The sequence below is a fragment of the Ctenocephalides felis genome, unplaced genomic scaffold (assembly GCF_003426905.1).
Source record: "Ctenocephalides felis isolate EL2017-DRISC unplaced genomic scaffold, ASM342690v1 CF-g0.4_SCAFFOLD_00845, whole genome shotgun sequence".
Taxonomy (NCBI): Eukaryota; Metazoa; Arthropoda; class Insecta; order Siphonaptera; family Pulicidae; genus Ctenocephalides; species Ctenocephalides felis.
In genome coordinates this window covers 4,542,187-4,554,005 of record NW_020536999.1, presented here as the reverse complement: position 1 = coordinate 4,554,005, position 11,819 = coordinate 4,542,187, and the positions used below count along the sequence as shown (strand labels likewise).

General features: G+C 30.8%; 1 protein-coding gene across 1 annotated transcript in view; it reads right to left on the bottom strand.

The window, feature by feature from the left end:
- Positions 1-255: 255 nt before the first annotated feature.
- LOC113370431 (CTL-like protein 2) overlaps positions 256-11,819 on the bottom strand; it is a 36,233-nt gene continuing 24,669 nt past the window's right edge. Inside the window, exons 8-14 of the mRNA XM_026611099.1 lie at positions 10,457-10,709; positions 8,200-8,398; positions 7,232-7,385; positions 4,787-4,957; positions 2,154-2,262; positions 463-685; positions 256-353 (exon numbers count right to left, since the gene is read on the bottom strand). Of these exons, the coding sequence (XP_026466884.1) occupies positions 256-353; positions 463-685; positions 2,154-2,262; positions 4,787-4,957; positions 7,232-7,385; positions 8,200-8,398; positions 10,457-10,709 (1,207 nt within the window). The remainder of the gene's footprint in view (positions 354-462; positions 686-2,153; positions 2,263-4,786; positions 4,958-7,231; positions 7,386-8,199; positions 8,399-10,456; positions 10,710-11,819) is intronic.

Below are 11,819 nucleotides of genomic sequence, written 5' to 3'. Positions count from 1 at the left end.
TAATAGCTATTTATATTGTTATTATCCAAACATGAGCGTCAATGCCACTAATATAAAATTACCCTTGTTTCTTGGATAACTCTAACACGCAGCTCGTCGACCCGGAGCTTTGGCGCCGGGTCGACACGCCAGATGTTCTTATTCCCGCAGGCACAAACTTCTAATTTGTATGGTTAGTAAAACAAGTTAGTAAAACAACTAGTAAATTAGTTTATTAGTAATTAGAATTGTATAAAAATTTAGTAATACTTATATTTATTGCTGCTTATTAGTTTTTTCCATAATCCTCAGCAACTCGGTGGACATGTAGTAAGGTCGTTGAGATGATCCATCGTTTCTTTCACAATCTTCCACTAAAAATAATAAAATTAATAATACAATAGATTTTACCTAAATAAGTGAATTTCAATTCTTTTTTGGGGGCATTTCCTTCACTATCAACAAGTATTTTTTATCACTTACAAAAGCAAAGGGCAATAGTGTCGATGGCCATATGATATACTCCGAAAAATATAGTCGTGACTATCAAAGTTCCAACCACAACTATGGCAACTGGCATGTACCAATAGTTGATGGTATTGTCTTCTTCAAGTGGTATCCAATCGTTACCAAATACCGCATATGCTATGATACCCATTACGGCTGTTACCAGGAGTTGGGACATTAGGAGCAAACTACTGGTCACCTAAAAAAGAAAATATTTCATATATGTTATATATATATAAAATTCTTCTGTACGGGTGTATTATTTGATACTTCTCCTAAACGGTTATTCGGATTTTCATAAATCTTTTTGGAGTTTGTTAAAGAAAATTTTTAAGATTTATTGCAGAATAAAATTGAAATTGTTATTAGAAATTCAAAATATTAACTTTCTTTAGAAATTGTTTATAAATGTCTTATATAGTTGTTTGGCGGGTCAGCTAGTATATATATAACACAGTCCTAAATTGTTACTCTCCTACCACAAACTCCTATTACTTAATATTCATTTTTAGTAATCGAGTAATTTATTTTATTGCGTTTAGTCGAAGAATGTTTTTGATTTAATTATAGTTTCGTTTTTTGATTCTATAAAAATGCCAGAAAATAAAAAAAATTCTTTAAAAAACAATTTATTTTTATCAAAGGTTTGTCTAATCCTAACTCTATTATTTAAACTTTGAGGTCAATTTTCTGCAAAAATTTAAGCAAGTGAGCAATTTTGCAAAAAAATGGTAGAAATTTAATAATAAAACCTGAAGATAAAATTGTTTCTGAGAGAAAAATGGATTTTTTCATATTTTTTAAATTCTGACTCGATTCACCAAGCATGTCACAACATAATTCAAATATAAATAGTTAGATCTTGCTTCGTAAATAAAAAATACCGAATTAGTAAAAAAAAGCGGTAATAATATTTATTTAAATTTAGTTGGCATATTTGGATATTTTAAATACAGTTTTAGATTAGTCTGACACTTGCAACGACTATTAATGATCCCCAGTAACATTTATATGTAGCATGCGTTGCAGTGAGTAAACCATCTTTTAACTTTTTCCACTTATATACCATGCACGTTTACATTCACAATAAGTTATATATTTTCTATAGCAAAATTTTTCTAGATATATTTTTCATGGCTAAATAATTGTTTCCGGGCCAGCTAGTATATATATTAGGGTGGTCCTTAACATGAACATTTTCGAATTTTCTTGCTCTCAAGGGCTCAAATGGTTCCAAATTCGTAAAAAACAATTCTCTGAAAAATTTAGTTCTTAATATTGTCTTTTAGACAGAGCGCAATTCAATCGAAGATTTGTATGGAAATAGCATGAATACATTTTCAAACATTTTGCAGAGCGTCGAATTTTCAATAAAAAATGACACAATTTTCACTTTTAATTCATTTGTCGCTAAGCTATACCTAAACAATTTTTTTTTTAATTTTCAAAATTTTTTCCAAGCTATTCCCATTCCCAAGTTTGATTGAATTGCGCTCTATCTAGAAGTTAATATTAAGAGCTAAGACTTTGAGAAAATTGTTTTTTATCAATTTGGGACCATTTGAGCCCTTGGGAGCAAGAAAATTCGAAAATGTCCAAATTAAGGACCACCCTAATATATATATATATATATATATATATATATATAATATTATTTTGTTACTTACAAAATTTCCAATACTGAACAATCCAACATTTCGCAAAATCAGGGACATAGAATTTTTAGCGCTGACACAGAAATTTTTACCATGAATTGCACACATTATAGTAGCATACCTAAAAGTCAAAATTAATAATTAATTCTATTAACAATTTTTTATTTTTGAAGTAAATCATCTTTAGATGCGACTAGGGTGTAAATCCGTACAAATGCAACGGAAGTGCATTACGGCAGATAAGATAAGATAAGAGTCGAGTGCCAATGGATAAATATAACATACTAAAATTACAACATTCTAAAACGAATACAAAAATTACAATAAATTTCTAAACTTTACTCCTTCAGCGTGTCACTTAAAATCACATATGTATATACAGGGTCCGGCACTCGAAGTGTAACCAATTTCAAACAGCTCGCGTAGCTGATGCACGTGTACCAACTGTCAGTAAGTTAGCTAAATGATAGTTTAGTCTATTGTTTATAAGCGTACGAAAGTATTTAGTCGACAGTGAACGCGAAAAAAAGAAATCAGTAATGGATTTCAAACGTAACAGTGTGATTACATTATATTTAGCTGGAAAATCACAACCAGCGATAGTTCGAGGACTCAAACACCTTAAAGTGAATAAAATTTTTGCTTATCGCACCATAACTCGTTACAATGAAACCGGTAGTATCGCAAAACGTCATGGAGGTGGTCACCAAAAGACTGCAACGTCACATGAGATGGTCAAAAAAGTGAGAAAGCGACTCGAGCGAAATCCCCGACGAAGTGCCAATTAAATGGCAGAAGAACTTAACACATCTGATCGTAGCATCCGCCGCATACTGAAAAATGATCTCAAGGTCAAGCCTTATAAGATCCAAGAGGCACATGATGTTACGTCGAAGCAGCAGCAAGTGAGACTTCAGAGAGCTAAGGAGTTGCTTCGCCTGGCCGAGAGTGGTAAATTTCCGAACATTGTGTTTTCCGACGAGAAAATTTTCATAATTAAGCAATTCGCACACTCTCAAAACGATAGGGTTTACTTGACTGAACGTTCAGACAAGAATTTGAACCATCGACTGGCCACCAGGAGGCAACACCAGCCACGGATAATGGTTTGGGTCGCTGTAACCGCGGATGGGCGATCTCCAATCGTTTTCATCGAGCCTGGCGTCAAGGTAAATGTGCGATATCATCGGGAAAGTATTCTGAAGGTTGCTTTGAAGCCATGGGCAAATCAACATCTCGGTGGCAGACCATGGACGTTTCAACAGGACTCGGCACCGTATCATAAAGCTCGAGTGAACCAAGAATGGCTGAAAAACACCGTTCCGAACTTCAAAACGTCCGCAAAATGGCTCTCAAATTCACCACACGCGAATCCTATGGATCATTCTCTTTGGGCCATTTCGGAGAGCAAGGTCCGAACTAAGGGGTGCATCAGTCTCGAGGCGCTAAAAAAAGCCGTTGTCCGCCAGTGGGCCAAAATACCTGCAAATCACGTTCGGCCAAATGCGATTTGTTTTTGGACCGTCTAAAGGCCATAGTCAAAGCAAAAGGTGGTCATGTCGAGCAAAAGTGAATTGTTCTTAAATTTTGTATTATTTTACACATTTTGTACTTTGAATCGAGTAAAATTGATTTTCCAAACTGAATTTATGGCTCTTTCAATTGGTTACACTTCGAGTGCCGGACCCTGTAAATTCTAAAGTGTACTTGTTTCATAGAATTTAAATATCTCGAATATTTGTTAGAAAACTCGTCGATTTTAGTATTTGTTAGGATAGTACACATATTAGAGTATAACATTACAACGTTCTAAAATATACAGAATTATTTAAAAAAAAATCTACACTTTACTCTTTCAGCACGGTATATAGAGGGTACTTTTATTATGAAATGTTGAATATCTCGAATATTTGTTAGATTAAATATCAGTTTTAGTATTTGTTAAGATAGTAGACATATCAGAGTATAACATACTAAAATTACAACGTTATAAAATATCTACAACAATTTTAAAAAAAAAATCCAATCTTTACTCTATCAGCACGAAACACATCTATAGTTTCTAGAGGGCACTTTTATCATAAAATTTGAAACATCTCAAATATTTGTTAGAAAACTCATGGATTTTAATTTCTGTATCTGTAGTAGACATATTAAAATGTGCTATACTATGATTACATCATTTTAAAAAGTCATTCGCTTTCGATGATATCATTTCAATACGGGTCGATTGTGATTAGTCGTCGGGTATGTTAATAGAGATCTGTCGTTGTATGCGTACCGGCATCAACGTTGTATTCGTACCGATATCAACAAAAGGTTCATTTCTAAATGCTAATTACAATGACAAACCGATCATGTCATATTTGAAGTATGACTTTAATAACATTATTGCTTTTAAATATTGTACATATTCTTAAAGCCATTATAAATATAAAATTTATAATTTTTACTATATAAATATGCATAATGGTTGACATAAATAAATATGTGCATTACGACGAATGTTACCATATTACTAATAAACATTATTTAAAATTGTTATATGATGTATTTATATTTACTTAAATGCCATCTTATACAGTAGCAAATAAGTTTTACTTCAATTGCGTGTGAACCTTACGCGCACTCTTTTTTATACTCACTTAGTAATAAATTTGATGATTCTTTCAATACACCAACACAAACATCTACAGCAACAAATAAGACAGGCTACACATGGATTTCCCTGATTTTGATTTTTCTTCAAAAAAGATCTAATAATTTTGCATATTGTTATTAACAATGAGCCGAAGGCCAAGGTTCCTGTATGGTATCTGAAAAAATATAAATAATTAAAATATTGAACAAAAACATTAAATTATCTTACAATGAAAATAAATACAACAATAAAGTAGTGTTTATTATACAGTCAACTCTCCTATAAAGCGCGGTTTTCATTCAAAAGCCCTTAAGTTCCTTACTACCCTCTATGAATGTCTCTAGTAACTAGATATTGTTGTAACAGTTTTATCGATTACATCGATTTTGTAGTGTCAGTTTCACACACCACTAAAGTGCTTCTAAAAAAAATTCGGCTTGAATATTAGTTAGTATTTTAGTTTGGCTTTTATTCCATTTTTTATCGTATTCTTATTATTATTTTCTTATATATAAAAATGGAGCTCTCGATAAAATGATTCGCTAAAACTCGAAAACGGCTAAACCGATTTGGCCAGTCTTAGTCTTGAAAAATTCGTGCTAATCAGCAGGTTCTCGGAGAGGTGAGATATTATTTCAAAATCGCGTAGAAACTTTACATTTTCAATTTGAACATTTTTGTAGAAGCGTAATTTGAATAAAACAATGGACGGTGGCTAATACGTCAAATGTCAAACGTTTTTGACAGATGATGTTCAATTACGTTTAATACAATTTTTCACGTGAATATTATTTAATTATGATTAAATTGTAGTAAGTAGTTTTGTTTGTAGTTCTATTTATACACAAAAACGTTATTAAACGGGCCGCAAGTGTTACTAGAAACTCAAAATATCAACTTTTTTGAAATGTTAATATGAAAACGCACTTTTTGGCATATTTTTCCCAAACACGGTGCTCTGAAAATTGTCATTTGTATAATTATATACTCATTGGTGTTTATAAACATTTTCTAGGTTATATTATTTTTTATTTATATTATTTAAATTCAAAACCTAAACTTGGTTCGATCAAAGGGACATTTTGTCGAATAACATTTTCCCAGTTATAATTTCCCAGAATTTATCGAAGAATATATAGTAATATATGAAGGTTCGGGGTTAAAAAGGTCCACTAGCGATGTGTCAAAAACCAGTAAAGTTAAGCATTGTTTAACAACAATATTTGAAAGTAGAGGGAAAAAGATATTTAACCAGCTTATAACCTTGACTCTTATGACTTTGCTATCGGGAGATAAACGGTAATATTTGAAAATCCATAATAAAATTATTTTCTTCTGTCGGTAGTTTTTTAGCATTAGTTAAAAATGTAATTATTTTGTAAAATACCTTTAAAATTGAAATAAGACATTAAACCTGTTTGCCATCTGGCCGTTCCAAAGTTTAAAATGTCTAAATTTAATAACAAATTTTTGAAAAACATCAAAAAAGCGCATTTCTACAATGATGAAGTAGAAGTCAGTTTACTGAACGTAGTCAGATAATTGTTCGTTTGAAATGTGTTATTTGTTGTGATATAATTGTTATTGTTTTCACAATATAATTTATATTTGCTCAAAGTCAAATTGGACCTTTGTGCCTCGCCCTGCTCTACATATATACTTTTTATTAAATTTACTTTAATTCATCGAATGTTACTTGAAACTTTTTAAAAAAGCAGGTCAAAGAAGAAATACTCAATTAATTTTCTATCTTTCCTCGCAGAAATTTGAAAATTTTCTATAAGCTCAATAGTCTTATTTACAATTATACACAAAATCCAGAATCCAAAAAGAATTTTTGAAAAATTTGAAACGTAATCAATAAGTCGAAAGACCAAAAATGACTTGGATTGGATTATACCATGTTTTGTATAGAAAGTGTATAGAACTTCCAGTTTGATTGTATTAACAAAATATAGACAAACTAATGGGGTTTATTGTTTTTATAATACCTCATTGTATTCAAAGCATTCAAACAACACATCCTTATACACTTAAAGTATTAATTTTATTGTTACTCTAGAAATTGTTTAAAAAGTACCTTACTTAGCAAAAGTTTGTCGGGTCAGTTAGTATAAATATAAATATAAAGTGCTTCTTAAAAAAATCGGCTTGAAAATTAGTTAGTATTTTAGTTCGGTTTTTATCCCATTTTTCACATATTCTTATATAAACTCATCAAGATCTATTAAAACAATTCATGATTTATGTTGTATTTTTTAATTATTGGTTTTCATATAACGCGGTACAAATGCAGTGACTTTTTATTCGGTTTTTATAGAACGCGCTACAAAATGGCTTGGTTTAAACGAGTTTTTTTTAGCGCGTCGGAGGGTTGACTTTATAATATATATATATATATATATATATATATATATATGTATATATATATATGTATTTTTGTTCTTACGTGTAAGTTTTAACAATTGACTGGAAAACGGTGAAAAATGGAACATCACTTTTATTAAAAGTCCAGTACCAGGTTGCAAAAGACATGGCCAAAACCATATCGCCCATCATTGATATAAAAATAGCCAACCACACGAATGCTATACCGTTGTAAGCTAAAAAAAAATAAAAAAATAATAGAGTGAAAATTTAGGGTTGTATGTATTTTTCAATTAAAGCAAACTATTAAGAGGCACAACTAGTGTGGAATTTTCAAAAAATCGAATTTTCAATTTTTCCACATTTCGATAGGTTATACCTTTAAAAATAGCATACTGAAATTTCAAATCGATATCTTATATAGTTTTTGAGTCACAGCCATTTGAACAGTATATATGTAGTATATAGTACAACGATCGTTTTATCTTTAAACGCGTTTTTCTCGAAACCGCATTTTTCGAATTTGCTGCAGCGATTACTCAAAAACAAATGATCCGATCACTATCAATTTTTATTTACATATTCTATATATAGTTCTCCGTAAAATGAACTACCGATTTTTTGATCGGATCAAAAATGGAATTTTGGCAGTCCAAAAACGTCCAAAATTTTGGGTAAAATTCGACTTTTTTTTAAAAAAAACGCCGTCATTTTTGATTTTTTTTTATCGTAGTTCATTCTATAGACAACATTATCTAGTTTAACGAGAATTTTTTTTTTTTGATTTCATCCACGTAGAAGGCCGGAATCACTGCAGCAGTGAATGACTTTTTTTTTGTCACGCCGTTGAAGATCGACGATAACTTACAAATTATTTAATTTTTTCCTTCAAAAATATTACTATGTATTCTTAAAACATGTATAAATACATCCTTGAAATTTTGTAATTATTGATAAAGTAGTTTTTTTAATATAAATTCCTAAAAATCACCTTTTTTTAGGCGGTTACACTAGTTGTGCCCCTTAAGATAACATTAAGTATTTTTTTACCATGGAATATCAAAGGTAAGAAATCTGGATCCTCCTCGTTATTGCCGAAATCTCTTTTAGTCATTTTGCAATCTTCATATGCATCGAATGGTCTCAAATTAGTGTTGTATTCGTTGTAACTTATTATCGACCCTTTGCTCTCGTAAGTCGTTCTCATGCAATTTTGTGCAACGAAATCTTTGTCGCAGGGAAGGGACACCTGCGGAAAAATAAAACAATAACTATTGGTGTATAGCATCGAGCCTCAAGGCAAATTGCTGGAACTTCCCATACTGTAACGAAATATTGGAGAAATTTTAAACGTTTTCAAATATATTATTACAAATACTGTAACTATCATTATTTTTGCTATCTTGTTTGTTATATCTGAGCAAATCAAATGTAAATCATAAATCAATTTATCAATCGTCATTTCATTTCGAATTTAATTTCAAAAATAAGGATAGTTGCCTAATTTACACAAAATTGAAAAAGTGCTCCCGTATAGTCACAGTCTAAACGCATTTGTGAATAATTCTGTGCGACATTTTCAGTTATACTGTGCTTGGCTTGGCAGCATTTTCACATTTTTCAATAGTTTTCACAAAATTGGAAAAGTGCTCCGTTACATAAACAGTCTAAACGCACATGGGTAAACATTTGTATCAGAGTGGCGCTTAGCTTTTTTGCATTTTTTTAATCCAAAATTACAAAAGTATTTCATGGAAAATAAAAAAGATGTAATAATTAACTTCCCGTCGGGTGTGTTATTGTAATCGTCGAAAAATCTAAATTGAAAATTTTTGCATTTCTCGACGTTTTAAAGGTTTCTGAACATTTTGGCATACCTCAGAAAAAATGGATGTGTATGTGTGTGTGTTTTGTGTGTTCGCATTTTTTCGTCCACGTTTTCGGACGCACGGATCAACCGATTCGAATGGTTTAAAAAAACATTCAATTCCTATTGATAAGTATATATGCGGATTAGTTTTTGTCAAAAGCAGGTCCAGTCGTTTAGGAGACACGGAGCGCAGAAAATACAAATCGAGTTTTTGAGAGAATGGATTATCCGATTTGGATGATCTAAAAAATTATACAATTATTCATTTATTATTATTTACTGCTTGTCAGTAGAATTTTTTTTCTACTTGTTAAATTTCAGTTTGCTCGTTAGTAGGGTTCCTTTCTTATTTACTGTCTTTTGTATTTTGCTCGTCAGTAGAGTCCTTTTTCTAATAAATTGTTTTTATATTTTGTGTCGTCAGTAGTGTCCATTTCTATGAAATTGTCTTCTTTTTCAGTTTGTTCGTTAGTAGAGTCCTTTTTTTAATAAATTGTTTTTTATTTTGCTCGTCAGTAGAGTCCTTTTCTATGAAATTGTCTTCTTTTTCAGTTTGCTCGTAGAGTCCTTTTTCTAATAAATTGTCTTCTCTATTAGTTTGCTCGTCAGTAAAGTCCTTTTTTATGTAATTGTCCTCTTTTTTAATTTGCTTGTCAGTAGAGTCTCTTTTCAACTCTATTAGAGAAAATTTTCTATTACATTTACATTTTCTAAAAAATGTGTTTTATTTTAGTTTGCTCGTCAGTAGAGTCCATTTTATAAAATTCTCTTTTTTAGTTTGCTCGTCAGTAGAGTCCTTTTTATAAAATTGTCAATTTTTTGCTTGTATATTATATTATAATATATTATATAATATACATATATATTATATTATATATTATATTATATTGACAAAACAATTGCTTTCCATAAAATATTTTTGTAATTTTGGATTAAAAATTCAAAAAATCACCCAGGCTAAGCACAGTCTAAGCGCCACTCTGGTACAAATGTTTACCTAAATGCGTTTAGATTGTTTAAGTACTGGAGCACTTTTCCAATTTTGTGAGAAAACTATTGAAAAATGTGAAAATGCCGCCAAGCTAAGCACAGTATAAGTGAAAATGTCGCACAGAATTATTTGCAAATGCGTTTAGACTGTGACTGTACGGGAGCACTTTTTCAATTTTGCGCAAATTAGGCAACTATTTTTTTTTTGAAATTGAATTCGAAATGAAATGACGATTGTTAATGTAGTAATTGATTTAAGATTTACATTTGATTTGTTCAGATATAACAAACAAGATAGCAAAAATAATAAAAGTTACATTAGTATTTGTAATAATATATTTGAAAACGTTTAAAATTCCTCGAAAATTTCGTTACGTACGGGAAGTTCCAGCAATTTGCCTTAAGGCACGATGCTATACACAACTAGTTCATATTTTCGATACCTACCATTTGTTCAGTCCCAAAACTACTCAAGTACTTGGAACAGTTCCAAGATTCAACAACCCCATCGCCCTTAGAATTCGTGTAGTCGTATATTCTAAGTTCCTGGTTAAAAGGAAAAGGATTTAAAGCACTTGAACCATTGTTGTCCATTGATGCCAAATACATTGCAATGACAACTGCACAAGCCAAAACCAGACATTGCAATAACCATGGATACAAGGGAAAGATCAGGGTTGATGGTAATGACCCTATTGCCCTGAAAAAGATAATAGATTTTTATTCGTAACTAGCTGACCCGGCAAACGTTGTTTTGCTAAGTAAGGTAACTAAACAATTTCTAGAGAATCATAAAATTAATACTTTAAGAGTATAAGGATGTGTTGTTTGAATGCTATATACAATGAGGTATTATAAAAACAATAAACCCCATTAGTCTATATTTTGTCTGAAAGTTTTGTACACTTTCCATAGAAAACATGGTATAATCCATCCAATTCAAGTCTTTTTTGGTCTTTCGACTTATTGATTACGTTTCAAGTTTTTCAGATTCCTTTTGGATTCTGGATTTTGTGTATAATTATAAATAATACTACTAAGCTTATACAAAATTTTCAAATTTCTACGAGGAAAGATAAAAAATGAATCAAGTATTTCTTCTTTGACCTGCTTTTTGAAAAGTTTCAAGTAACATTCTATGAATTAAAGTGAATTTAATAAAAAGTATATATGTAGAGCAGGGCGAGGCACAAAGGTCCAATTTCACTTTGAGCAAATATAAAATATATTGTAAAAACCAAAATAATTATATCACAACAAATAACACATTTCAAATAAACAATTATCTGACTACGTTCAGTAAACTGACTTCTACTTCATCATTGTAGAAATGTGCTTTTTTGATGTCTTTCAAAAATTTGTTATCTAGACCTTTTTAGCCTATAGGCGGGGTAACTTGGAACGGCCAGGTGGCAAACAGGTTTAATGTCTTATTTCAATTTTAAAGGTATTTTACAAAATATTTACATTTTTAACTAATGCTAAAAAATTACCAACGGAAGAAAATGCTTTTATTATGGATTTTCAAAGATTACCGTTTATCTCCCGATAGCAAAGTCACGAGAATCAAGGTTACATCATTTTCCCTCTACTTGCAAATATTGTTGTTCAACAATGCTTAACTCTACTGTTTTTTAACACATCGGTAGTGGAGCTTTTTAACCCCGGACCTTCATATATTACTATCTATTCTTTGATAAATTCTGGGAAATTATAACTGGGAAAATGTTATTCGACAAAATGTCCATTTCATCGATACAAAATTTAGGTTCTGAATTTAAATAATATTTAAAAATAATATAACCTAGAA